A 26,533-nucleotide genomic window follows, 5' to 3' on the forward strand; every position below is an offset into this window, starting at 1 on the left:
CTCTACGCTATGTCTTCTAATATTTAGTTACTACTATTTATAAAATATTTTTTGCTTGACTTTCTTTTCGTATTGATTTTTTTTTGTTTGTTTTTGGGTTAGGCACAAAGTAACTGGTTGTTGTTATCCTCTTCTTGGTTTCAAAATTTGTATATTTTGTCTGTGTTTTTCTTTTTACATGCTATTATTCCTTTATTATCTAGTTATATATTAAGTTGATACTATCCTCAATTTATCGAACAGCTTTGTAGTTGTGATTCCTATACATATATATAGATGTTATGGATGTCTATGTCTAGTATAATTATATATAAATTTTCAATATATTGCTACTTGACTTGTTTGTTCCGTTCTATATAAATTCTATTACAATTACAAGTATGTCAAATTTACCCTCTTAGCTTCTGTTTTTTTTTTTGTTTGATTTACAACATTGTATAAAAATAGCAAGATGGATAACAAAATCTAAAAATGACAAAAATCAGCAGCATACAAAATAAAAGAAACATTAAATGTGAAATAAAATAAATTCATATTGAAAAATATAAATATATTTGTATTTATTACATCATAAAGCAAATGTGTGTGTGTGTGTTAAAACTAGTTTTGAAACTTTTACTAAAAAACAGAAAAGTCTCTAAGCGATTGCAATTGAAAAAAATGTTTTAAATAATACTCTCTACGTCAATTGAATTAGTTGTTAGTTACATCCTTGATGGGATTTTTCTTATAGAAATCGTTTGTTTTCTTCTTTTTTTTTGTTGTTGTAGGTGAATCAAATAATATGAGCTTTATACAGATAACTGTGTTTATTATTATTAATTTATATACGTTTTTTTTTTTTTTTATCATCTTAGTTTTTGTTTTAAATGCAAAAAATTACCCAATTTTACGTAAACATTAATGAAGTTATTTGCTGAAAAGCATTTAAAATGCTTGATTTACACATGATTTGTTTTTTTTTTTTTGTTTTAAATATAAGTTTTGGTATAACAATTAAAGGATTACTAGAGATGATATTAAGCCAAATAGAAAAACGGAAAGAATTCAATTGAACTATAATAAGTCTCTTTTTTTTCTCTGTTTGCTATTATTATTGTGGCTGTTTTACTTTTAAATGAATGTTTGTGTTGATAGATCGTATCGCGATTTGGCCAACAACTCCGGATTCAGTGTAGAATATTTATATATGTATATAATACGTTCTTGTTTCTCTTTTTATATAAATTAATTCATAATAGTAATCATAATCATTAATAATTCATCATCTGTTCTGCATAATCATTAAGTATTGTTGCTATTGTGGTTGTTGTTGCTGTTGCAGTTGCTGTTGCCTTTTGCAGTAGTAATTCATTAGTAATGGTTAAATAAGCTGTTTCTTCTTGGTTGTCAATCAGTTGCCCTTAGTAGCCTCTTTGGCGGCCATAATTAGAGGAGTTAGGCTGGCCAATGGACGGGCCAATTTCAGGAAGGGATGCTGAAAAATGCAAGTAAACGATTCATACTCCATTTGAGTCAATATGTTGTGTATGAGCACACTTACCTTCAGTAAATCCATGGCGCTGGCTCGACGATCAACCTCCACTTCTAGACACTGATCGAGAAAATCTTGAAATGCTGCGGACAGCTTGTCTTTTTCTTTAATCTCTGGCTTGCCATTGGTGGCAATGAGGTACAGGGCTTTAAGCGGATTCTCATTTAGGTAAGGCGGTTCACCTTCTACCATTTCAATGGCCATTATGCCCAAGGACCACAAGTCGACCTATATCAAAATTGAGAACAGTTTAATTTCAACCAATCAGATTGGGCAGACATCATTCTTACCTTTGGTCCATATTGTTTGCGTGTAACTACCTCAGGGGCCATCCAATATGGAGTGCCCACCATAGTTGTGCGTTTTGATTGCTCTGGCGAAATTTGCGCACAGAAACCAAAATCAGTCAGCTTGACGGACCCATCCAAGCCAAGCAAAATATTATCACTCTTTATGTCTCGATGAATTACCTGATTGGCATGCAGGAATTCCAGAGCTTGCAATACCTCTCGACAAACGGCCGCAATTTGTCCCTCATCCATACATGTTTCTGTTACAACATCGGTGAGGGAGCCACCTGGCAGATATTCCATGACGACCCAAAGCTCTTCGGATACTAGATAGCTGTCCAGATAATTGACCACATTTGGATGTTTGTTTTCTCGCATCACCAAAATTTCATTAATGATCAGCTCTTTCTTAGGTTGTTGCGATAGGTTCATCTGTTTAATGGCCACCTCCATGCCCGTTGAAGATTCAATGGCCGTGTAGACGGTGCCCGAAGCTCCTTGGCCAATTTTTTCCATTTTTGTGTACTTACGATTTGGATCGCCCACGGACACAATGGTGCGAAGCTTCTCAAGGATTTCCTCATCGGACATTTTCTTCTTTTTAGCATTGGCTGCTCTTGTGTTTGCTCCAGCTGATGCTTGTGGCACGGCAATTTGATTGCCAGGACTTGCACCAGTTGTGGCAGCTGCAGCTGCTGTTGCTGTGGGTGCACCGGGAGTAGAAGTGACCAATCCAGTTGTCGGATCATGTGTGTTGTATAGGTCTGTGGCGGCATTATGACAGGGTGTGGCAGGCGTTATGGTGGGCGGCAGGGGAACAGAAACCGTTGTCGTTGTTGCCGAATTGCGGGCGGAAGACATTAATGTTGTCGGTGTTGGACAGTGGATTGAGGGCAGATGACAAACATTAGGCGGAGGCGGCAATAGAGAATCATCATCATCGTCATCGTCATGGAAAGAGGGGAACGATGAAAAGGAGGAAGCAGAAGAATGATGATTAGTCGTTGTTGTTGTTGTTGCTGCTGCTGTCGCGACAAGCTGCTGCGTGCCCTGGCTAGCACTGGGAGTAACAGAAGTTGTAGTAGCAGTAGCAGTAGGATTGGTACTAGTAGTAGTAGTAGTGGTAGTAGTATAAGTAGAGGTACGACTAAGGTTAGTAGTGGTTGAACCGCCGTCTGTATCTGTTGTTGTTGTAGCTGTTGTCGCTGCTGCTGCTGTTGGATTTGTTGCTGCTGAGTTGTAGTTGCAGTTGGTTTTTCAAATATCAAGCAGAATTTGTTTGTAGTTTTTTTTTTTTTTTTAAACATAACAGAATACAGAGAAGTCGATGCAAATGACAATAATAATAATAATAATAGTGATTCTGTTATCAGACATTTAGCAGTTAGCAATTAGCAGAATTAATCAACAATACAAATCAACATTCAGCAAAAAGAAAACTAAAATCAATTCGGCATTACCGAATTTAAAAAAAAAAAAATCGACCCTTGCAGTTCAGGTTATTTCGATTGGTCTAATTAATATGCATATTTCAGTTTTGTACAATATTTCTTTCCTAGAAAATTTAAATTCCATCGGACTTGCTGTTAATTTAAGAAAGAACCTAAATTCAATCAGATTACAAAATCGGTTATCATATTTTGAACTTTATCAGAATTGTAAATAGTCTTTTTCAAATTATATTTAACTGTTTGCAAGGGTCTTGAGCTTGGGGGTAAGTAAAGAAAATAGTACGCAATTATAACTAAAAATTTTAGCAAAAGTCTTTTCCTCTTTGTTTTTGAGTTTTTGCACTCACTTGCGTTATTCTTGTTCTTGTCCAATGTTGTCGTTGCGGCATTGTTGGTAAGTAGTGACGAAGTGGCTGTTGTTATTCCCGGTAAAGCGGCTTTGTGATTGTGTAGCGGCGTTGTTGGCGTGGTTGCCGGGGCAGCTGGTATAGAGTGGGGCAAAGACATTGGCTGTAATTCCTCAATGGGACGTGTGTAAATGGATTTCGTACGCTCCGGTCGAGATGCCACTGGTGGAGGTGGTGGCTGCTGCTGACCGAGCATATCGTCCTCATTGGCGGATGAATGTTGCGATGCGGATGAGGAGGCCGTATGACCGCCAAAATTATATGAATGTGATTGACTGATCCCACCAATGTGATGATGTTGTTGTTGCTGATGATGATGTTGCTGATGTTGCTGTTGTTGATGTTGTTGTAGTTGCATCTGCTGTAATTGTTGTTGTTGCTGATAATGATTGCTCAGCATTTGCCCTGCAGCAGCTACATTGTTCGCATTGGGACCCAGTGTCATGCTACCCAATTGGACACCAATTAAATTTCCACCACTATTTGAGCCATGCAATTCCGAATCAGTTGGTGTACTGCTGGGACTGCTACTGCTCACTCTACTCAGCGAGGAACCTAAGGATTATCCAAAACAAAACACAGATAAGTTTCGTGACATCATTTGAAATCATAAAATTAAAATCATACCTGAATGCGTCGTTATAGCATTTGTCATGTATTTGGAACTTGGTCTCTGTTTGGTTGTATTGTCAAACCATTTGAGAACATCGAGTACAGCCTGGGGATTCTTCTTCTGCTCCTGCTTGCTGATATTCGAGTTCATCAATAGACGCGCCCATGCCTCTGGCATACCCTAAAATAATTATAACAAAAACAATTACAAATGGTATATAGAATTTTCATTATTATAACAAGGCGGCGTTTGCAATTGTGAAAAATGGATAAGGTTTGTGTATATTTCCCTCTTGAGAGGATTAAGAATTTGGTAAGCACATTTGGATATTGAAGATGATAGCATTTTCAACTATAAAATTCTAAGCTCAGCCATCAATTGTATGAAATTAAAGTGTATAAAGAAATTATATATGGATAAAATGCATAAATTTCTTCTTTTTTTTTGAGAGAGAGATTAACTGGTCAAGATTCAGGCTGATGAGACATTTACTATATCTATGTAGGGGAACACATATGACAACAACAAAAAAGAGGTAATTTGAAGGCAATTATCCTATGGCTTGAAACATTTCGGCATTTACTTACATTCATTGGCAGCTTGAAATACACAATACAAAATCAAAATACAAAATCGATAATATAATATATTTAGAAAAGCAAATAATGCATGTTAAAGAAGATTTTGAAGAATCATTTGGAAGTAAATTGAATGTAGAGAACCATTAAGATAAATAAATTAAAAATGACAAGACATTAAATATGCCAGGAGGAAATCAAGTAATGAAGGCTAAAATTAAAACGTTCTCCTTTACTGTCAACGTGATAAAAATTACATTTTCAGTCTATTAAACAAAAATCTTTTATTCATTTTTCTCTGCAATATCCACATTAAGATAAAAATTTCTCTCTGATTTTTGTATACCAACTGACATCATGTTAAAAAAAAAATGTTAGTAGTAATTTCATTTAATTTCTCAAAGAAAATAATTTTGAATATAAAGTATTCAAAGTTTTGCGGTGATTTTAAATTGACTGTTTGATGTATGCATGAAAAATATTTTGTTATTTTTTGTACAGTACTGAAAGTTGTGTTCGGACATCGAAAGCCAAATTATATTATATATAAACAGTTATATTGCTATACAAAATAATGCTCAAGTGATGAAATTAGTAATGTAATTGAAACTCACCGTAAATTCTCCAGTTACAGCATCGAAACCCACATGAACTGTATGCTCGAAATTCGTAGGATAAGAAATATTTGGTTTGGAATCCGTATGTGAGGGCTTTGATCCTTTGATCTTATTTTTAAGCGTCTTCTTTTTCCGATCGGCAGCATCGTCGGGCTCTTTAAATGGGGGAAAGAGGAACAAGCAACAATAAGTACACATTTTGTCAATAGCGTGCCAATGATAGCCATCTACTGATGGCCACACACTCTCGCTCACCTTTGGGCAATGGACGCATGTCAACAGACGGCGCATCACCGCCCCCGCCTCCACTGCCAGCAAGGGGTACCCGTTCAACGCCGCCGCCGCCGCCACGATTGCTAGTTAACCGTACTGGCGGAGCCGGTGGTTTATCCTCCTCACTAGACATACTATGTTCTTATGGGCTCGCTCTTCCCCTCTTATTCTTCTCCTTTTACTTGTTATTGTTCTTCCTTGAAAGAACAGCTGTTCTGATGCAGAGGAGGGAAATCAGCTGTAAGTCAAAAGAAAAAGAAAATTAAGAGCGCAAATTGTAGTAAAAGATAAGTAATGATTTCATTTCTTAAATATGTATGTACTAATATTTCCCGTACTCTTCTGTTATCTATACACAGACATACTTATGTACATACATTTTTACTTGAGAGAGGCTTATCTAAAATTATTTTATTTCCTTTTTAATGCAGTCGCGTCATAAGGTTCTGCAAAACTTGTAGTTTGTCATATAATTTGGCACAGATCTAGAGTGTTATATAGTGGTTGATGTTTTTTGTTTTTGGTTTAGGAAATTTTTTTTTTTTGGCAAATATAATATATAATTTTTTTCAAAGTGCTTGCCCACACGAAATCACAAAATATATATAAAAATATAAATAAATAAATTGATATATACAGAATGTATGTATGTACACACATATATAGATACACATACATATATATATATATGTATATATGGACCGACGATGAACGGACGAATGAACTGACTTGGTCTGTTGGGGATTTTGCTTTGAGTGTCACTGCCACTAGAGCAGAGCCGGCAAAGCAAAAAGAGAGACCCCACTCTCTCACACACTCATACCCATACTTTCTCTCTTTCTCCCGCCTACGCTAACGATCGCGTCCAATGGGAAATAAAAACAACAAAGTAACGAATTATGCGATAACACAAGAGTTCGAATGTTTTTGGTCTACTTCTCCCCCTCCGCAGTCTTTACTTCCTTCATCCATATTGGCCTGCAGTAGCAAAAGCACCAACTGTATTATCGATTAGCGCACAAACTCACGCATTTTCAGATCTACAACAAGAATAAGAAAAACAAGAAACAACACTCAAATTATATGCCTTGGACATTGAATGTGGGCGGCGGCGGTGACGGCAGCAGAAACGCAGCAAAACATATGATGAGAGATAGAGAGGGAGAGAGAGACTCCAACGCGTTGCCTTTGGCAACGAAGCAACGAAGAAGACGAAAGCGCTACCGTGGGTCGAACATGGATAAAATTACAAGAAGTCATTGGATCCCAAGGGTAAACCCTAAAGCCCAACTACATATTATTCAAATTATCAGGATTAAACAATAAATAGTTCACAGCAAATGCATATAAATATGCAGTTTGCTCCACTGTGCGGTGTTGCTCGCATGATTCATTCATTTATCACCGTCAGGGCGTCAATGCAGTCAAAGAGAGAGGGATATAGAGGGGAAAATGCGACGTGCAGAAGGGGGTGTTATATAAAATCTAAGCAAACAACAAAAAATTGTATATGTATTTGTAGGTTTGTTGGCTAGCTGCCCTGAGACCGAAACAACAATAACAACTTCAGATGTTTTATAGGTAAAATTTCTTTTCTTTTTTTTGTTATTTCTTGTTTTGTTTTTAGATACGGAAAACTTCTTTGGGGAGCAAACCAAACAAAAATACAGCAGGGGAAGGAGAAGAGGCAAGAGAGTTTTGAGTGGGAGCCAAAAATTGGGTTAACTGTAAAATTTGTGTGTTGCCTCTGGTTTTGGTTACTTGAAGTTCAAGTAAAATCAATAAATTTCAACATTTATATGTATATGTATATATGCATGTACATATGTATGTACATATATAAATAAGTTTTAATTCATTGCAGGTAATGCAAAATTAATCCCTAATGAGCAAAATACTAATACATAGAAATGTGTGGACACATGTACGGAGACACACACACAGACACCACTAACAGGAAACTCGACAGCACTTGCGGCATTTAAATGAGAGACAGAAAGAAAGAGTGGCTGGCGGGGGGTGGGAAGGGTTCCCAAGTGGGCCAAACATAGGTGCATGTTGCAAGAACAACATGGCGTGTTGCAAGTGCATTGAGTGGCGCTGACTGGCTCCAAGTGCATAAAGAAGCCACAAACATACATATATGTACATAATACAAATAAATGAACAAGTTCATGCGTGGCTTAAATATCATGAAATTACTTAGTAATCTTTAGGATTTAACTGATGACAGATAAATATATTACTTTATTCGCTTTTTATTGCAAGGGACATAATAATATACATTAGACTACAGTTGAACATCACTCTAATGGATTAAGATTTCTGGTAAGAAAAATCGTAGCCTAAGGAACAATAAAAGGACAGCATTCACATTACCATTCTCCATTCAACAATAAAAAATAACAACAAATGGATAATAGAGCTTCGTATAAACATAGCTGTGGAACAGCGACAGTGTCGTCTATTTTGGGTTTTGGACACCAAGTTAAAGCAAACGGAAATGTGCCTTATACATACATATGGATATGGTACATACATATGTATGTACTTACATACAAACATATATTCTTCTTCATTTTGCCTCTCTTGTTCTAGCTTTTATGGCTTTGCTTTTCTGTTTTTACCTGGTCTAAAGTAATCCATATATAGTATACGTACTAAGAGAATGCACCGTTAGGCGGATGAAGCCAACTATAACTTTTAAATGACAAATAAATTGCCGCAATGCACGTGGGCCCCCCCTTTCGCCACCCACCTTACCCCACCCACTAGCTGGGATGTGCGGCTTGAAATAGACACGGTGAAGACACTCCGTTATTAAAGCATATCGTAATTTTTTTGATTAAATTGCATATATTATGAATTACAATGACAACGTTTTAGCAAAACGCTAGAAAAGAAAAACAGAAACCACTTGAAACGCTTCCCTGTTTTCCGTCGTGTTTGTTGGGAAAAATCAATGCACATGTGTGTGTGTTTGTAATAAATGTAGGGTTGAGGGGATCAAACATATGTATGTATGCATGCGGGACTCTGAGCTCCAACAAACAAAACGTTGGCTTTTTTTTTTTTATTTTGTTTTATGAATGAAACACAAACTCTCCTGCAATTAGGCTTACAATTGGCAGGTGGACAGGTTTCTATATAAGTAAGTATAGAGATAACACCCTGTAATGCCGCCGCTATCCCGCTACCGCTCCTTACCATAAACTTGTCGTTGTCAGCTTTTCTTCTTTTTCTAATGTGCCTTCACAAAAACTTCAATGCATTTTCATTTGCTAAAAAGACACACACACACACTTTTTAAAAGCTTCAGCTATTTTTTTCGCGTTGCCGTCACTTTCTGCTTGCCTCTTTCTTTGCACATCCGAATTTCTTTAAATGGCGACGCTTTAACAATTTAATAAGTTGTACTTAATATAAACTAAATAATTTTCAGCATTTCATTTTGTGGTAGGGCTGGAGAACTTTTAATGACGGACCTGCTAACTTACTTGTGACTCTGCTAACTCATTCGCGAGCTGCTAACTCAGTTGCGAATTAGCTCCAGGGATACACTCTGTTTTTGTAACTCGACAACCCTTATTTGAAAAAAATCTAACTGCTAAATATTTGAATTTGTGAGCAAGATTTTTGACATTTGTTATTAGTCTGTCGGAGTGTGCGCTGTAAACAGTAAAAAAAATTGTTACGAAATGGCCGAAGGAAAAAAAAGCGAAAATGAGGAAAACTGGCTTTATGGTGGGGAGAAACTTAACTTACCAAAAGAAACATCAGAATTGGTCAAAGCACAGCATGTTGTTTGCTCCCCAAGAAAAAAGCAACCAGAAAGCGAGTTAACTGAATTCGATGATCCGGCCAAGGAAATGGAGGAAGATGAGGAAGCTTTAATGATAAACAGTGAATTAAACATGCCACCGTTGCATGGTCATGCTACCGTCTCGGACGGGGACGAGGACTCTGAAGATGATGTCAATGTAGTCATACGACACATACATCCAACATCAAATGTTCGCCAGTTAACTAATCTCCTGACGTGCCCGAGCGTCGTTGAAAAGGCCAAACCATCAGCTCAGGCAGGTCAGTTTAGCGTGGCCGATTTTCAGGGAATCGATGAAACCATAAACGAAATTCCAGCTCATGAATTTAGCATTGATTCTCTTGAGGAGAAACCTTGGCGGAAACCGGGATCAGATATCACAGATTATTTTAATTATGGATTTAATGAAATGACCTGGCGAGCTTACTGCGAACGGCAGAAGCATATGCGTATAACTGAAAGCGGAGCTGGAATGATCAGCCTCACACAGAATCCGTATAACAATGTTGGTTTGGTGGGTGTCAAAATAGAAGATACCACAATGCAAATGCCACCAGGCACTACGATGCAGCCTTCTCACCTAGCAATGGGAATGGGGATGCAGAGGTCTTCCCGTCCAATTGCAGCCTGTAAAGAACAGGTCATTAAGGTTTTAACTGCAGAAAGTCGACATTATACACGTATGAATTTAAATTTTCCACCACCACCTCCTGGAGTAACAGATGATGCGTACCTTCGTGAGCAGGATTCCTTCGATTATGGCTATGGCGAACAGTCCAATTGGATGCCCACTAGCATTAAACAACTAACCCCATCAAATGAACTTCAGATGCTGCCAGAGTCTATTGATAATTCGCCTCCAACTCAGGTGAATATGTCGTTTCCACATCAGATGATGATGCAAGATGAAGACCAGAAGCCAATAAGGGGTAAGTGTCTTGCAATAAGAATAATTACCGTATTTCATTTGAGTTTTTTTTTAAGAACCATCACCACGTCCAAGAGTACCCTTGGGCATAAACGACACCAATTCGTTTAGAAAATTCTCATCATCGTCTTCCTATTTAACGGTATCCAAAGATGGCAGTGATGACAATAAGCGTAACAGCAGGCGGCCTGTTAAATACAATGAGCCCAAAAGAGAGAGTTCTTCCTTTCAGTTAAGAAAAAACTTTCTCGACATGCTCAGCGAACGTCAAGATATAAACAATAATACTCGATGGAATGACATTAAAAAGAAACTGCGAAATGATCAACGTTATCGTGCTTTGGACTCTGTCTATCGTGAGGAATACTTTCGTGACTATTTGCACATTATCATCAGAGAAGGGAAGCGTAAGCGAGGGCATAAGGAACGCCACCGCCAAAATTCATCATCTTCGTCGTCGACGTCAAAGAGGCAAGGGACTCGCTCTTGGTCTATGGAAAAAATTAGTTACAGCGTTGCTAGTTCACGAAAAAATACTTAACAACATATAATAAGTTCTTAACAATAGAATCCAAAGAAGTAAATAAAGAAGCTAAGCTGGTAAAAATAATTTTGTAATGTTTCCTAATTAGATTAAAAGAAAAACTATATTTTATATTTAGCCAACATTTTCTTTATTACTTTATCATATTACACTACAATCCAAGTACGGTTGTCAATTATATATCGCCCCCGGCCAGCCAAATAGATTTTCGTTTTCGATAAAAATGGATAAAAATTCAAAATCTTTGTGGCTCGCAGAGCGCTTTGTAATGACCTACCGCAATTATTTATTTTTCATAATTGATAAGAAAAATTACTTTTATTTTATAATTTGTTGTTTTTCATAAAATTGTTCAATGCATTTCTCATGAGATTTATCGTTCACATTTTTGTTTCTTTAATTTGTATAACTACATATATGTATATATGTTAATCTATTTTAGATGAATGTGTATATAAATTGTTTTTTTTTTTTTTTTATTTTAAACTATTGATAAATGGGCATAGGTAAATGTATAAAAAAAACAATAAACTTGTACAAAAATAAGTTAAAATTAACACTGGAAGCTGCCGAAATTTAGTTGGTACTATGTGAGCTAAGAGCAGTATAAAAAAATTTTAAACAAGTTAAGAAAAATAATACTTAAAAGTGTGTTTATGTGTGGTAGTTAACATAAAGTTAAATACTTTTGGAGGGCACTCTGTCTGGATGGATGAAAAAGAGTTTTGGAATTTTGGTTAAAAAGGAATTTTACAATGATTTGGAAAGTTGACCAATGAGAAGTGAGTTTGTTAACATTTTTGTCTATTTAACCATTAAATAATACAATATAAATTTAAAAATTGTTATTCTATTTTTTTTTTTTTTTTTGTAAATTTTCTTCATTTAGAATGCTTTTTAATGCAGTAATTCCTGTTTCACGTTTGATCTGTTGTACTTAGGGTAAAACTGCATGGAGCGACTGAGAAAATCGGGAAATACTGGGGATATATAAATAAAATCCCTTAAAATTGTCGTTCAATGCAAATACTTGACAAAAGTACAACAGAAGCTTTATTGTACATAGATTTTGCTATTGATATTCATACTGCTTTAGGTTTAACTTTGATTTTTTGTTCGGAAGAAAAAGAGTATTTCGTAGTTGATAATATTAGTTACGTAAATAAATTAGTTGTTAAGCCATAGTTTTTTTGTGTTGGTTTGTTTTTGTTTTATATATTAATTAACAATATTTGCCGATCATTACAGAAGGTATGGCATTTCATATTTGTTTGTTCGTTTTTGTTAGGTACAAAGAAAAACAAAAATCTCTTGGCAAAGTTATATTTAAAACCTATAATAAAAAAAATTAGCTGAATGTTGTAATGAAGCAGCTTTTTTGTTCATTTGGTATTTTTGTAGTTACTTTAGTAGTTTTTATATATATGTATATATATATATATATATATATATATATATATAATATATATGCATAGAAGAGTTCGAGTTTAATTGTTGCATTAAAATTTACTTGCGACTAGAATTAAGATTTGTTGTTGATTCTTTTTCACTATTTATGGTATTCATTGTATATATTTATATACTAACAACTCGTATATATTTATAAAGATATATATTTATATTTATATATATATATATGTATATATATATATATATGTGGATAAATTTGTTCATATTACTCTTTAACTACATGGATCTGCTTTAGCTGCTTGGTCATAATGGAAAAGTTAAAAATAAATTCAAGTTCTGTTATCTATTCATTGATAATAATTAAAAACTATTAGAAGTTTAGATAAAACGCTGACTAATATAGCTTTTGAGTTCGACTTTAAAGTTGACAAGCGATTCAATATAAATATATCTCATATATAAAATCAACAAGAATGCATAACTCGTTTTAATATATCTGAATCAAGCAGCTGAAGCAGCCGTTGTATATAATCATATATGTATATATAAATACATTGATAAATGTATTTGTATATGTGCCCGAATCACCCATTTGATACCATATCTCACGCTCATGTTCATTTATGATCGAAGATCCTCCTGATAAATCTGTTAGACCGTTGTGCCATAGGCATTGTTAAATACGGCTCTAGAGCTATCAGTATCTAATGATATATCCTCTGGACTAGCCAAATCGACACGTACATTGGAATTAGTGCGTCGACGAGCGGCCTGAGCTGCGCCCCAATTGCTTAATGTCCAATGGAAACCCGATGAACTTGGCTCCGGTTCTGCATCAACTTTGACTTGTGTGCAAACCTTCAAGTTAATACGAGAAGATTAACTAGAAATTTGGAGTTCTTGAATTTAAAACCTTTAACTAACCTCTCGGTTGCCACAGGGCAAAGTCTCAGTACCATTGCCTATTGCTGAGCCAGATACTGATCCGGAGCCGGAGTCCCTGGTGCTGCCAATGCTACTACTGCTAGCCAAAGAATCATTGCTAGACTCTATAACCGCTCCGCGATAGCGGGCCACCGATTGGGCAACTTGCTGCAATAAATTTGACCGCATTAAATCGTATATACTATAATGATTCATTGATTATTAATTGACTCACAATAGCATCTCCACCTTGACAATCCTCAATCGATTTGAGTATCTCCCACACTAGTTCCGAATCCAATGGTATGGGCTGTTCAGTATCTCTATTGTAAATAGCAATGGCGATGTGGACTGGGTGTGGAACTGGCAGCGGTATAAGTAGCTTTTCGGTGACACTTTTTTCTCCACATTGCTGTTTCCACGGACGCCAGGGCTTTTGAGTATCCGGCGAGGATTTTGGTATATGTTGGGCACGCTGAGCCCGCACACGTGGCGTAGTCAAACCCACAGACATGTCACTGAAATATTCATAAGAAATAAATCAAGAGCACATGTTTATAGCATTTATCTGTACCGTTTCTCGGGTTTGCGGAAAGTCAGCGTAATTCGTGATCTTGGATTAAATGCCGTAACCTCTAGGAATGGCAAATGCACTTGAACATTGCCGCGTGGTGCATAAACATTGCCCAAAAGATCCAGACCTTTGGAACCAATCACATCGTTGGCGTTCTTTACCATTTCCGTATAGCGCATTAAGTCCAGCGAGGCATGTGGTTCTAGTTTAAAATGTGTGTCATGTTCAGTCAATGGCGTTAGAAAATCTAAACTAAATATATCGGTATAAATGAGACCAGCTAATCCAGGCCAGTCGTTCACTATGAGACCCTGAAATCAATAGAAGTTCAATTTAATCATATAACTTTAAAAAACTACGGTTTAAGTGCACTCACTTTATTATCCCAGAATTCCTCCTCGCTAATCGACAATCTGCCGATAACATGAGACGGATAGTATTTCTCTAATATATGGGCGGCCAGTTGAATGGCAATCTAAAACAAAATACACGTTATCCATTGCCTCTTATAATCTGTCATCTGCCATTTCTATGTACTTACTTTTAATTCTTTGGTATTTAGCTTAATACGGGACTTAACCTGCGTGGTCAGCGCCGTTTGAAGTTCCCGACGACGTTTTTCCAGCTTTTCATGCAATGTACTCATCAAATCCTGCGCCTCACGATCCAAAGCCAAATACGGTCCTGTCTTACTTAACTGAGCTGAGAAAGGACCAAAGCAGGCCTCAACAAATTGCAGGAAATCCTGCTGCGGCTGGAGTATAACTCGTTCCGTAGCATGTTGATAGGCCTGCATTTCATCCAGCTCCATTTTAGCCTCTAGGGCGGCCAAAGCCTGCTCTGGTTTGATAATGAAATAGTAATCTAAGGCCAAACCAGGTCCAGCAATACGTTTAACAGCAATACTATCCGATGCCGGAACTCTTCCGCATTTTTTAATGAATAAATGGAAAGTAAGCGAATCCCACACTATACGGAACGTATATCGAATAACACCAACTATGAAAGAAAATAAAACAATTACCAATTTAACTATAACTTGAAGCATTTAACTTACCTATTAGTACTGTTCCAGCTGCCAGAGGACACAGTAAAGTGGCCACTAAAACCGACGCTAACGGTTGCAATAGTCCCTGGATAAGTAAATTCCAAATTAATGCCTCCAATAGTATACAATAACGATTTTTCGTATTATCTGGCGCATCTAGATCATATATTAGAATCATATATATATGCAGGAGGAGGACGAAAACTGGAATCCATAATGGTGCTGTAATGGCTAGTCCGATGCTCAAGCAACTGGTGGCCAAACAGATCAATGGAAAGGCAAACAGTATGACCACGGAGCCCAGAAAGCCCTTGACAAAATAATTCCAAGTGCGATTCAAGTTCCTGGTCAAACCTTTGCCAATAAAACCAGTATCCGGTTCAGTTTCAAAATGTGTGCGGGATTTTGATATGTGTCGCCAGAGTTCAATGAGTCGTGAGGCCATGGTTTGAGTTATGCTCGTTTTTCGTGGAAATAGAGTGCCATTAATTTGCGATAATTCAAGATCGGGCATAAACGGTTTCACGCAGCAAAGTGCTCGTATTCCAAGAGGACTACACCAGGGCACTAGGATACCAAGCAAAAACATCATGTTCCATGTCCAACACCAAGTTCGTTGAATTAAATTCAGCATTCGCCAAAAAGGCCATCGGGTACTTGTGGTTCTTATTTTCTCCTTCTCTACCAAAAAGACCGGCTGACTCGGATCGGAGCGTGGTGTGACAATTGAAGTGGCCTGCTGGCTAATGACTGTAGGTATTACATCCGATTGTCCCTGAAAATTACGACGAATGATCCATGCTTGGGGTGACCATATGCGACAGGCCCATTGAAAACTTCGCGTTGGTGTTTTGGCATTTTTCAACTCCTTAAGCAGCACTGGCTCACGTTCTTTCATAAAGGCCAAATCGCGAGATAGAAAGTAAGCCGTCTGATGCAGGTTGTGTTGAGTGCACATCTTTAGAGCCTCCTCGTGGGCAGACCAGGCGCACTTGTTCAATTTGTGCTCCTCGGCATGTCGTAGCTTGGAGCGCAGCCATGGCGCGACACGTGCAAGTACCGAATGATCATTGCTTAAACATTTCTCATGATCCTCACGTGAGCGTTTTATATCCTGCTGCACTTTATCTACAGCCTTGTGCATTATCACCACAGATTGGGCCTGGTGGACGAGCAATTCAGGCACACCTTGTCCCAGTTCGGACAATTTGGCGTTCCCCATGATCGAAGTGTAGACACGCTGTAAATATTCTCGCATTACAGCTTCATTGACCTCTTCCTCGATTTCTTTGTCGTTCAGTTTCTTGGCTCTCAGCTCGGCAATTAAACGCTCACGAAAATGCAGGAACCAACCACGAGTCTCACGTTCCAGGATACCAATGAGAATGGGCAAAGCCTTGCGCATAATATCCCGGCAAAAAAGGCGTAGATCAATCTCTTGACCTTTGGGAGTGAGAAAGAGATATGGCACAGGCTGGCTAATCTCACAACTGTTGAAATCGAATTTTTCCATGGTGGCGCGTCGTAACATCTTCCTCACATATGCACACAGGCCATCTAGGCAATCTTCATATTCGGGCTAATAATGATGAAAAAAATTAACATAAAACTCAATCGAACTAACTTTCTTTCTATTGTGGTCTTACTCGGCACACCAGCTCGGCAATGAGAAAACGACAGCGTTCTTCCTTGATTTTATAATCCAAGTTGTGTGCCAATAATGCTGGCACTCCTATGAACATATCCGCCAGCTTGGTAAACGCTCCTAACAGCGCCTGTCCAGCTTCCATAACCGAAAAGAAGTGCGAAAATATACGTGCACGGGCAGTGACCACGAGAAAACGGGCTGCCAGAGCCAAATCGCTAAGAAATGAGTCATGAGCGCGTGCTCGTCCTTTTTGCAAAAGCTGCGATAGACGCCATTTATGCACTTGGCCGGGAAAGTGCAGGCTTGGTACATCGAATTCTCTGTCGAAACATGAAGGACACTTAATTAGTTTAACCAAATCATAAAAATTAAGTGGCAACATATAAAGACACAAATAATCTGTACTATTTATACAGAGGTATATAGTATACATATATCGAAAAAGTAGTTTTTTATGTTAGTAGTTAAAATAAACTATAGATTTTCAATTCTATGAGTTATTCAATTGTTGTTGGCATGCGACAAGCGTGATCCCAATTCGAGAATTATTGTTGTGAATGTTTTTTGCCCAATTCCATTTAAATGGGTGAGAGATTAGGGTAAGTGTAGGTCTCAATTTATTGATAGATAGTGTGTGGGTGGTGGGTGAGTTTTCTGTGTGTGTGGGTTTGTGTGAGAGTTTTAAGTATGTAAATCCACAACGTAGCGACAAAACATAGATTACTAATCACAAGATATTATATTTTCTTTCGCCTAGGTCATATTTTTAAAACAAAATCTCTTAGCTTTTTGATTTAAATAAAAACTAAAAATTTGATAGTAAATGAATCTTACGAATGACAATTGTGATCTAGGATAATAGGAAATTTATTGTTTTTGAAAGTTAATAATTATAATATTTCGAAAGTTACAAGTAATAATGGACTAACTCATTTCCATCGCAAACTTTCAGGGTTCCCTATTCTTCTTGTCTAGAAAACTTCAGTGATTGATAAATTTTATAACATTTAAACTTGCCATCAGGGTTTACTATGATTTTTTTTACTTTCCAATTTAGATCGCATGCAAATTCACTGAGTGTCATGCAAAAATTTTAGTTAATGCTCATGTTTACATCTTTTATTTTGCTTTTTCTTTTTTTTTTTTTTACAATTATCAATGAAATAAAAAAATGGATTAGTTTTAATGAAATGAAGTAAATTATGTATGTACAAAAAACGGAATAAACATTGACTAAAACAACTGTTTTATGTAATGGCAAAACACGCAAGATAGTTCTGCTTTTTGTTGTACATATTTTGTCGCTTATTTACCCATTTTTACGTATAGTTTCCAATTGTTCCAAAGTTAATTTCTTCGGCTTTCCATATTTATCCTTTTGCAAGCTTTACAGAAATATTGTTCAATTTGTTGGTTTTTACGTTTTGGCGATTTTCTTATTTGTTTTTTAATTGAGTTTCAAACAGAAAGTGTAGTAAAGTAATGGATAAAATGTGTGTGGCATGCAATTAGCTTAAAACATAAATTAAAAATAACAAAAAATTAAACTGAAGACTGTTTTATTTGGGTTTCTTTTTTAAAAATTGCGTTGGTCTTCTTTTTTGTCTTTGGGCATGCATTTAGTTTTTAAATCATTGCGTTTGCTTTGTGCATAAAATGTGACGAATATTTACCACAAACGAAAAGTAAAACACCAAAAATAAAATAGAATGTGATTTGTTGATTTAGCCACAAAAACAGAAAATTTAGTTTAGTTCAGTTGTTGTTATTCAGCCTTAGCCAACACGTCATCTTCGTCTTTATATAGATTATTTAAATCCAAGGTCATCCTTTCTCATCCCATCTCCATAATGATGGTTTGAATACTCACCCAGTTTCACGGAGAGTCTTCAATTGGACATTGGTGAGTCGACGCGGTTCCCCACTTCCATCCGAGGCAACTGCATCTAGCTCATCGAAGGGCGGCGCAATAAAAAGATCACGTAAATTTATTGGACGAGTTTTTCGGCTGTTCACACTATTGGTGGCATTTGCCAAGCTGGCTGTCAAATTAAGTCCACTATTGGCCAAGGATTGAGGCAATACTACAGAAATATCAACATTTAATTAATATTATAAATATCCTTTGATTTGAGTAGTCAACAAACCTATGGGAAAACTTTTCCAGTGATATAAGAACTGCTCGGCCACACTTTTGATCTGTTCCACCAACTGTTCGACTTCAAGCGGAGCTCCTACAAGATTGATATTGAATTGGACAGGTTCCCTCTCTGGTGCAGCTAGAGTTTGAGGACGCATCAGATGATTTCCCGATGAGGGGGCCGCAGATGCAGCGGCTGAAGGAGGTTGCAGTGACATACTGATGCTAATGTTGGATAGCGGGGCACAGGGTAGCGCACTAGGTCAGTTCAATATGGTGCTTCCATGATGGCTATAAATGTGCTAAAGAATTTTGGTTTATTTAATTGAAATAACACAAACTTAATGATCTAATTGAAAATCCACATGCGTTCCACTTAGTCTCATGCCTTTTGTATGTGTGCGAGGGAAAATAATTGAAATTCCAGACACTCAGAGCAGGAGGGCGAGGAAGGTAGAGCAATTGATTGAATATTTAAATGTAAACAAATATTTTATCTCACAACCCTTCGGCTAAATAAAATTTTGGATATATATGTACATACATATATCAGACGAAGTTGCCATCTGATGAGCCACTAAACGTGTAACTGAACCTAGTTTTTCCTTGGGTTTTTTTCCCCATTTTTTTTTGTTTGAGTTACACCTGCCCCAACTAACTCTAAGTATAATTTCGCGCTTCGTTTGCCACAGTCGTCTAGTGTTCCACGCCCATTGCCAGACGACCAGAGGCCCACCCCCACCCATCCACTTCATGGCATCCCCTTTTCCCGCGTCTCACTCTTCTCCTACCCTTTCGCTCCACTCACAATTCTTATTGTTTAATTGCCGCACACACACAAACACACACGCGCACATACACACGCACTTGCATTCAACTACACACACACACTACGCACTTCGAGGGTTTTGAGTAACATTTTAACTTTTACCTTGTTTGTTATATCAAGTTGCAATGCTTCTGACTAACTTGGACATTATTTTAACTAATTATAATGCGTAAGGCTGCGATTTTCAGGGAATTGGGGTATCTTTCAACGAACACGAACACACGGACAGTGTTACCAGTTCCCAACATGTTCAAAAAGCCTTAAAAGTCCGATATTTATCGATAAGAGATTTAAGTGTGCCCAGGTGTAAGCAAAGATTGATTTTTACATCGAATAATGGACCGGCTTTACGGAGTAAGTTTCTTTAAAAAATTGATAAAGTTTATAAAATCAATTTATGATTGTGCCAAGCTCGGTAATTAAGTTGAAATACTGAATATAAAGCAAGAATTCAAAGCTGACATGATTTTAAGCTAAGATAAAGCAAAGTCAACAAACACTTTGTTTTGTATACATACAAATGTACAAAGGTCTTAAATTTTATTGCTTTTTTTATTTCAAAATTTTACTATTATTTGTATTGTATTATTTTACATATTTCTTTTAGAGCTGCCTTTCGGACAGTCGCAGATGTCGAAACGAGACCCTTAACTTGTTTGATGCAGGTAAATATTTAATTAGGAAATTATCAAAGTGCTAACAAATTACTAATAATAATTTATATATATATATATAATTTAAAATAGGTTACAGAAAACGAAACATACACCACATTTCTCAAGGATGGGGATTTGTTGCCGTTGCAATAACATTGCTTTTAGGTTTTTGTTCTCAATATCACTTTCATGAGAATTTACCGAAAGCCTTAGACAATTCTGAACTACTTCATAATCCAAACTCATTTTTATCGGAGCGAGCGTGGCATGATCTAAAGATACTTTCCAGTTTTGGCTCTCGATCCGTTGGAAAATATACTAACGAAGTTTTAGCAATCGAGTTTTTAAAGAAAGTCATAAATAATGATATAAAAAATCTAGCTCACGCCAATCAGCGGGTTGAACTAGATGTTCAGGTAATTTTAAATCATAATAAAGTCGGGTAGAAAGTATAGTTTTTGGTATTTTAATAGGTTGTTAGCGGAGGTTTTTGGGCCGATTTTAAGCCTTATGGGATGACTAGTATCTATCGTAATGTACAAAATGTGGTTGTAAAGCTACATGGCGAACCAGGACTAAGACCATGCAAGAGCCTACTCATCAATGCGCATTTTGACAGTGTGCCAGGAAGTCCAGGAGCAAGCGATGATGCGATGGCATGTGCTGTCATGTTGGAAATTCTTCGAGTATTGTCAAGGCAAAGTAACCGAAGCAAGTGTGATATTATCTTCCTATTCAATGGAGCCGAGGAAACTGGACTTCAAGCCTCTCACGGATTTATAACAAAGCACAAATGGGCAAAGAACATTGGAGGTAACAAAAATAGAAAAATTTAGATTCATATAATTCTTAGTTAAACTCTAAAATCTCTAATACTCAAAAATATCACTTGCTAAGCTTTTATTAATCTTGAGTCGGTTGGATCTGGAGGAAAAGAGATGTTGTTTCAAAGCAGTGCCAATAATTCGTGGCTTGTTGCAGTAAGCTTTTTTACAAAATAGATTGCTTTGAACATTATTTATAAATATAATATAAAATGACCCATCTTATAGATGTACGGCAAGTCAGTTCCCCATCCTAATGCGCAAGCGGCGGCTGAAGAAATATTTCAATCTGGAATAATTCCATCTGATACAGATTTTCGAATCTTTCGAGATTTTGGAAAATTACCTGGCATGGATTTTGCTCATCACATAAACAGCCACCGGTATCACACCAAGTACGATCATATAGACTACATTCCAATTGGCTCTGTACAACATACTGGAGACAATATTCTGGAACTAGCAAAAGCTATCTCGAATGGTGATGAGCTACGCAGTACTAAAGTATGTTCCTATTTTTGTAATATTTAAAAAATGTTGTTTAATATTTTAATTTTTTTTAGAAAAAAAATATTAACCAATCGCAGGTCTTTTTTGATATCTTCGGATACTTTTTCATTGTATATTCCAAAGACTTTGCAACTGTATTTAATTATGTTGTAGTAGTTTCTGCGGTTTCAATCTCATATTTATCGCTCTCAAAAGCAACCAAAGGTCTGTATGAAATCTTTACCATTATTCTTAACCTTTTGTTTTAATTTTATTTTTTTTAAGGCATAAACAAAAAACATTTGCGATACGAAATATTTCTGGGTTTTGTTATTAATATGATTAGTCTAGTGAGTGCCGGAGCCTTTTGTTATGCGATTGCATACGATGTGGATGTGTCTGGACAATCCATGTTTTGGTATAGCAATACATATCTATGTGTTCCCACATATTGCCTAGTAACCGTTTTTGTACAATGTGCTGTGCATTTGGTTTTTAGTCGAAATTTAAAGGTGACTACTACGATTACAGTCCGTTAATGAGTGACTTAAGAAAGTGTAAACCCTTTTAAGACTCCACTTAGTTTAGCCCTGCAAACTCAAGCCAGATTGGCTGGAACGTCTCTTTTTTGGGGAATTCTTTGCGCAGCTGGAACTGGGGCCGGAGTCCGCACATCTTATACAATAATGGTGCCAATCTTTATAACCAATGCAGCCAATATGGTGATAGCTATTTGTGACTACCAAAATTCACGTGTGTATTGAATGTGTCTTCTATAAAGTAAAAAATCAAAAGAGTTACATTCCTTTTCTTTGCAGAAAGGCGATGGCTTTATGTCCATCTTTTCGGACAACTTTTTGTTGTGTTATGGAGCACACTGTTTTACAGCATGGTTTTGGGAATTTTTATACCAACCGCAGGGCGAATGGGCGGTGAAAAGAATCCTGATATAATAATTTCGATTATCTGCTGCTGTTTAACGTTCTTCATAACAAGCTATCTGACACCTTTGGTCGTATTATTGGAAAGGAAGAAAACATTTTTAATTTCGCTTTTTACGGTTTATATCATAACTAGGTTTTATTTCATTGCCTTTACAAATGTGGGTTTTCCCTACTCAGATGATACCGGAGGACAACCACGTACACAAAGACATTATATGTCGGTAAGTTTAAATTTAAATCAATTTATTTAATTCGGAATTCAGTTATTATATCATCTTTTATATACAAAGCATACAATTCGAACACTTTATGACCGGGATGGGAATATTCGATATACAGATTCTGGTATTTGGATGTTAAATATGGATCGCAACTCACAAAAAACAATTGAAAGCCTAATAATGCCAGAAGAACCAATCCCCAATCATAAAAACATTCTATGCAAGAGCGAAGCGTTCTGCGGCCTACCTATTTACTCTATTCGGCAAGCTAAGACTGGGTAAATTTTACTTACCACAAAAAGTTTGGAAATTTTTAATATTGAATCATTATCCTTAGTGGTTTTTGGATACCGAGCCCAATGCCAACAATTCGAGAGATTTCGCATCTGGAACTACTATCACACCAGCAACTCTCTGATCGAAATCATCGACTAAATTTTGCTTTAACAGGGAGCTACCTAGCATCTCTGCAAATCCATTTGAGGGACAATGTAAGTCTTAAACAATGGAGTCTTACAACAAATTTGCCCTCCAGCGTAAACTATAATAAAAAGGATTCATACTTTGTTTTAATCACAACTGGACTGGAATCAGAAGCATTTAATATCACAATTGACGTAGAGGTAACTTTCACGCGGTTTCTGTTTCCATACAGGTTTTTCTAGCTAAATGTAATTTTTTGTGATTTACAGACAGCAGAGCAGCATCATAAAAGAGCATTGCTAGACATTACGCTAGTCTCAACTTACTTTGATTATCACAAGGATCATACATCGATTTTTGCTAAAATTATATCCAAATTACCGCGTTGGGCGCACGTTGTGCCTAGCGTGGCCTCACTTAAATCGTGGACATTTTAATAAAATACACATATGTATAATTAATGAAAACAAAAATTACTTGCTTTTATTGGTGTTTGTCAGCCCTCGTTTTCAATACAACATTACCAGAATTCATTAACAAACGCTGCATTTAATTCTTCTACAAAGTTGTCATCAATGTCATAATTTTCTTCGGGCCTGCTACTATCATCAGGACTTGAGGAAGAATTCTTTATTTCTGTTACAACTTTGCGTCCAGGCAAACTGCTTTCTTTTAAGTCATTTACTTTTTTAACTGGCTCTTTCTCGTCGATGACACGAGGTTTATTGTTACTATTTGGTGGCAAAACGTCAGATGGAGGTGGCGACAAATCTATATTTTCTATAACTTTGGAGGGCATGACATCAACGGACGGTACGGCAATATTAACGTCTTCTATAGTGTCTGAATTTGGCATGTCCACTTCCATCAAACTGGCACCCTTTGGTTGTGCTTCAATATCTGTGTCAAGTTCACTGGTAAGCATATCATTGTTTCCATGGTTTGCAGACTCATTTTCAATTGCAGAGAAGTCATTGTCATTGAGCAAAACTGTTTCTTCTTCACTCGTAGAAGTTGAACTTCTTAGATCTCTTTTAAAGAATACACTTTCTTTTTGCGGGTGTAGCATATTTTCAATAGTGTCAATTAGATTTTGGCAGCATAAACGCACTTCAGATGAACTGTCCCTCGAACGAGTTTCATCTAACAGATACAGAATTATCTCTGTAGGCGGAGGACAACGGAAATTCCTTGATTGTACAATTATTGTGAGCGTCCTATATATTTCTGCACGATATTTCCAATCGTGGGGTTGTTCCGATTTTGAATGCAAATTTTGTTGCATTTGAATACAAATAATCAATAAAGTGTTGTAAACATCCTGTAAAAACAAAAAAGTTAAGCTTACATTCGAGAAAAAAAACTAACAATTGATTTACTTTACGTACCTTTATAATTGTGTGCTTAATTAAATGACCCGAGGAATGCAATAAATTTTGCAGGCAACGGAAGGCCTCTTGGCAAAGCGAAGAAGTTTTAACTATTCCAGAAAATTCATTTTTTAAAGGTTGGACATCTTTTTTACGTCGCGGTAAGTTATTTGGTCGCTGCAACTAAAAATGAGCATATTTTTAATAAAAGTTTATCTTCAAGCGAATAATAGTTCCAACCTCTGTTGATTTATTGGGTAGAACTGGACGGACATCATCCAATATTTCTTTTATTAAATAATCTGAGATGATTTCGCAACGGCTTCCATCATTTAACACTGAACACCAAAGCGTTATTACTTTGTACACCAAAGAGCGTAGGTTCCTAGAATGTAAAATTAGATTAAAAGAACCAAACATTTAATTAATAAAATGCTTTGATACTTACACAAAATTCTCTTGTGGTTCTTTGCTTGTCGCTGGCTTAGTATTCTTTAAAGAGTCCAATAGAATACTTAAAATCAAACGAAAATGCATTCTAAGGTGAGTGTTACAGCTGTAAGCAATGGTATCAATAAGTTTTCTCAATAAAATTGAACTAAATAGGTAGCTTACATGCTAATGAGAACTTCTAACAATTCAAGTAGCTTGAAATGTAATTCGGGTAGAAGACTGCCAAAGCACAAGTTGTCAATGTTTGAATTGTTTCTGTAACTTGTCAATTTTAAACCAAGACCACGTTGGATTAGATTAAGTATTTTCTTTGGATAAATACATTTCTTGACGGGAAAAGGTTCACTAGTAAAAAGAAAAGGAAAATTGAGTGTACCATTTGAATTGTATGATTTTTAAACGAACCTTAGGGCAATTTTAAGATAGTCAACAAGATTGCAAAAACGCCGACAGACACGAGCACTCCGTTCGATGGGGTCTCCTTCCAGGACAAGTTCAAAATATTCCAGCTTAGTGCTTATAGCAGGTCTTTCAAAAATTTCGTCTTGGGAACTTATCGTTACATTTAGCAAATCATGAAGGTTGCCCAATATTCCCAATTGAAAATCCCGCCATTGTCCTTTATCCTTGTTTTCGCCATCGTTAGGAGTTCCTCCACGCACCTGCTGCAGCATGAGCCAACATTCGCCAGTGCCATGTATTATATCGATATCGCTACTGTCCACCAGTGAAGCTAGAAATTTGTTAACCATAGCTCTCCCAGATTTACTGGGTCCGGGATAGTAATGTAGGCATTCTTTTAAAGCGTTCAAGGAACTAATTGTGATGGGTGCGCTATAACGTATTTCCTGAAGACTCAGACTCTCAAAAAACTTTAAAAGGTATGTTGATGCAAATGTTTTAGCAACATCAAAGGTGGATTGAATTCGCTTGATGAGCAACGCTAAAAGAGAATGTGTATACATGATAAATGCAATTATTTAAAACATTTATTAACATACCTAAAGCCCCATAGATAAGATGACCATATGAACGGATCTCCATTGGATTACATGACTTCATTATGCTACCCAGCCATATATGTGCTTTTTTCTCCAAAACGCCTGTGGAACACAAGTCCTGATCCAGGTAAGCGATGAGGAATCGTAACCCAATTGCCCGACTTGTGCTTTTTGAAAGCGTCGATGTGATTGTTTGAGTCGCCACATTTTTCTGAAATCAAAGCGGATTTGTTACTTAAATGTCACGCGTATCTCAATTAATTTGTCGAAACCTACATCGTCCGATATTGGGTGATTTTTATTTATCGCTTCCAAATAGATATTTCGACTTTTTGGATTGGCATTTGCTATACCTTGAAAAATAGATTCTATTCCAGACATTTTCATTAAACCTTCGAGATGTGAGATATATAAAAAGTGATATCGATAACCCCGATTGTTTTTTGCACTGACTTCGCAGGGAACTGGTTCTGAACCGGTCACCTGCCAATTTTTCTTAACCAAATCTAAACATTAATTTT

At 36.6% G+C, this 26,533-nt stretch overlaps 5 protein-coding genes across 10 annotated transcripts; 2 read left to right on the forward strand and 3 right to left on the reverse strand.

Moving 5' to 3' along the window:
- Positions 1 to 529: 529 nt before the first annotated feature.
- Positions 530 to 9,239, reverse strand: Pak (serine/threonine-protein kinase PAK 3-like protein). 4 transcript variants are annotated; one of them, XM_068297713.1, is made up of 8 exons: positions 8,971 to 9,239; positions 5,746 to 6,001; positions 5,488 to 5,645; positions 4,310 to 4,475; positions 3,623 to 4,237; positions 1,825 to 3,056; positions 1,544 to 1,762; positions 530 to 1,477 (listed from the first exon to the last, which is right to left on the reverse strand). In XM_068297713.1, the coding sequence occupies exons 2-8, from the start codon at positions 5,894 to 5,896 to the stop codon at positions 1,394 to 1,396; spliced, it is 2,625 nt and encodes an 874-aa protein (XP_068153814.1). In that variant the 5' UTR covers positions 5,897 to 6,001; positions 8,971 to 9,239; the 3' UTR covers positions 530 to 1,393. The 4 variants fall into 4 exon arrangements, with proteins under 4 accessions (XP_068153814.1, XP_068153817.1, XP_068153815.1 ...); XM_068297716.1 differs by having other exon boundaries at positions 1,825 to 2,588; positions 8,971 to 9,235; XM_068297714.1 differs by lacking the exon at positions 8,971 to 9,239 and adding an exon at positions 6,440 to 6,454.
- Positions 9,240 to 9,389: 150 nt separating this feature from the next.
- LOC137582856 (uncharacterized) lies at positions 9,390 to 11,109 on the forward strand. Its single transcript, XM_068297582.1, has 2 exons — positions 9,390 to 10,515; positions 10,571 to 11,109. Exons 1-2 carry the CDS (start codon positions 9,462 to 9,464, stop codon positions 11,053 to 11,055), a joined length of 1,539 nt encoding a protein of 512 aa, XP_068153683.1. The 5' UTR covers positions 9,390 to 9,461; the 3' UTR covers positions 11,056 to 11,109.
- A 1,602-nt stretch (positions 11,110 to 12,711) lies between these two features.
- LOC137581839 (uncharacterized) lies at positions 12,712 to 19,882 on the reverse strand. 3 transcript variants are annotated; one of them, XM_068296199.1, is made up of 12 exons: positions 19,734 to 19,882; positions 18,810 to 19,093; positions 18,533 to 18,746; positions 17,976 to 18,047; positions 16,661 to 16,982; positions 15,024 to 16,593; positions 14,508 to 14,965; positions 14,343 to 14,441; positions 13,967 to 14,277; positions 13,628 to 13,910; positions 13,393 to 13,560; positions 12,712 to 13,326 (listed from the first exon to the last, which is right to left on the reverse strand). In XM_068296199.1, exons 2-12 carry the CDS (start codon positions 19,018 to 19,020, stop codon positions 13,120 to 13,122), a joined length of 3,915 nt encoding a protein of 1,304 aa, XP_068152300.1. In that variant the 5' UTR covers positions 19,021 to 19,093; positions 19,734 to 19,882; the 3' UTR covers positions 12,712 to 13,119. The 3 variants fall into 3 exon arrangements, with proteins under 3 accessions (XP_068152300.1, XP_068152299.1, XP_068152301.1); XM_068296198.1 differs by having other exon boundaries at positions 12,713 to 13,326; positions 18,810 to 19,104; XM_068296200.1 differs by lacking the exon at positions 17,976 to 18,047 and having other exon boundaries at positions 12,715 to 13,326; positions 18,810 to 19,104.
- Positions 19,883 to 19,953: 71 nt separating this feature from the next.
- Positions 19,954 to 23,661, forward strand: LOC137581840 (endoplasmic reticulum metallopeptidase 1-like). Its single transcript, XM_068296201.1, has 13 exons — positions 19,954 to 19,985; positions 20,239 to 20,296; positions 20,378 to 20,703; positions 20,761 to 21,100; positions 21,185 to 21,267; positions 21,340 to 21,615; positions 21,675 to 21,825; positions 21,886 to 22,112; positions 22,173 to 22,353; positions 22,419 to 22,765; positions 22,835 to 23,043; positions 23,103 to 23,388; positions 23,458 to 23,661. Exons 1-13 carry the CDS (start codon positions 19,968 to 19,970, stop codon positions 23,623 to 23,625), a joined length of 2,670 nt encoding a protein of 889 aa, XP_068152302.1. The 5' UTR covers positions 19,954 to 19,967; the 3' UTR covers positions 23,626 to 23,661.
- Positions 23,646 to 26,412, reverse strand: LOC137581841 (proline-, glutamic acid- and leucine-rich protein 1). The gene is made up of 8 exons (XM_068296202.1): positions 26,289 to 26,412; positions 26,013 to 26,223; positions 25,417 to 25,954; positions 25,174 to 25,356; positions 25,007 to 25,114; positions 24,799 to 24,943; positions 24,577 to 24,741; positions 23,646 to 24,509 (listed from the first exon to the last, which is right to left on the reverse strand). Exons 1-8 carry the CDS (start codon positions 26,397 to 26,399, stop codon positions 23,709 to 23,711), a joined length of 2,262 nt encoding a protein of 753 aa, XP_068152303.1. The 5' UTR covers positions 26,400 to 26,412; the 3' UTR covers positions 23,646 to 23,708.
- Positions 26,413 to 26,533: the final 121 nt, after the last annotated feature.

This window comes from Drosophila tropicalis, unplaced genomic scaffold (assembly GCF_018151085.1).
Source record: "Drosophila tropicalis isolate 14030-0801.00 unplaced genomic scaffold, ASM1815108v1 contig_859, whole genome shotgun sequence".
Classification (NCBI taxonomy): Eukaryota; Metazoa; Arthropoda; class Insecta; order Diptera; family Drosophilidae; genus Drosophila; species Drosophila tropicalis.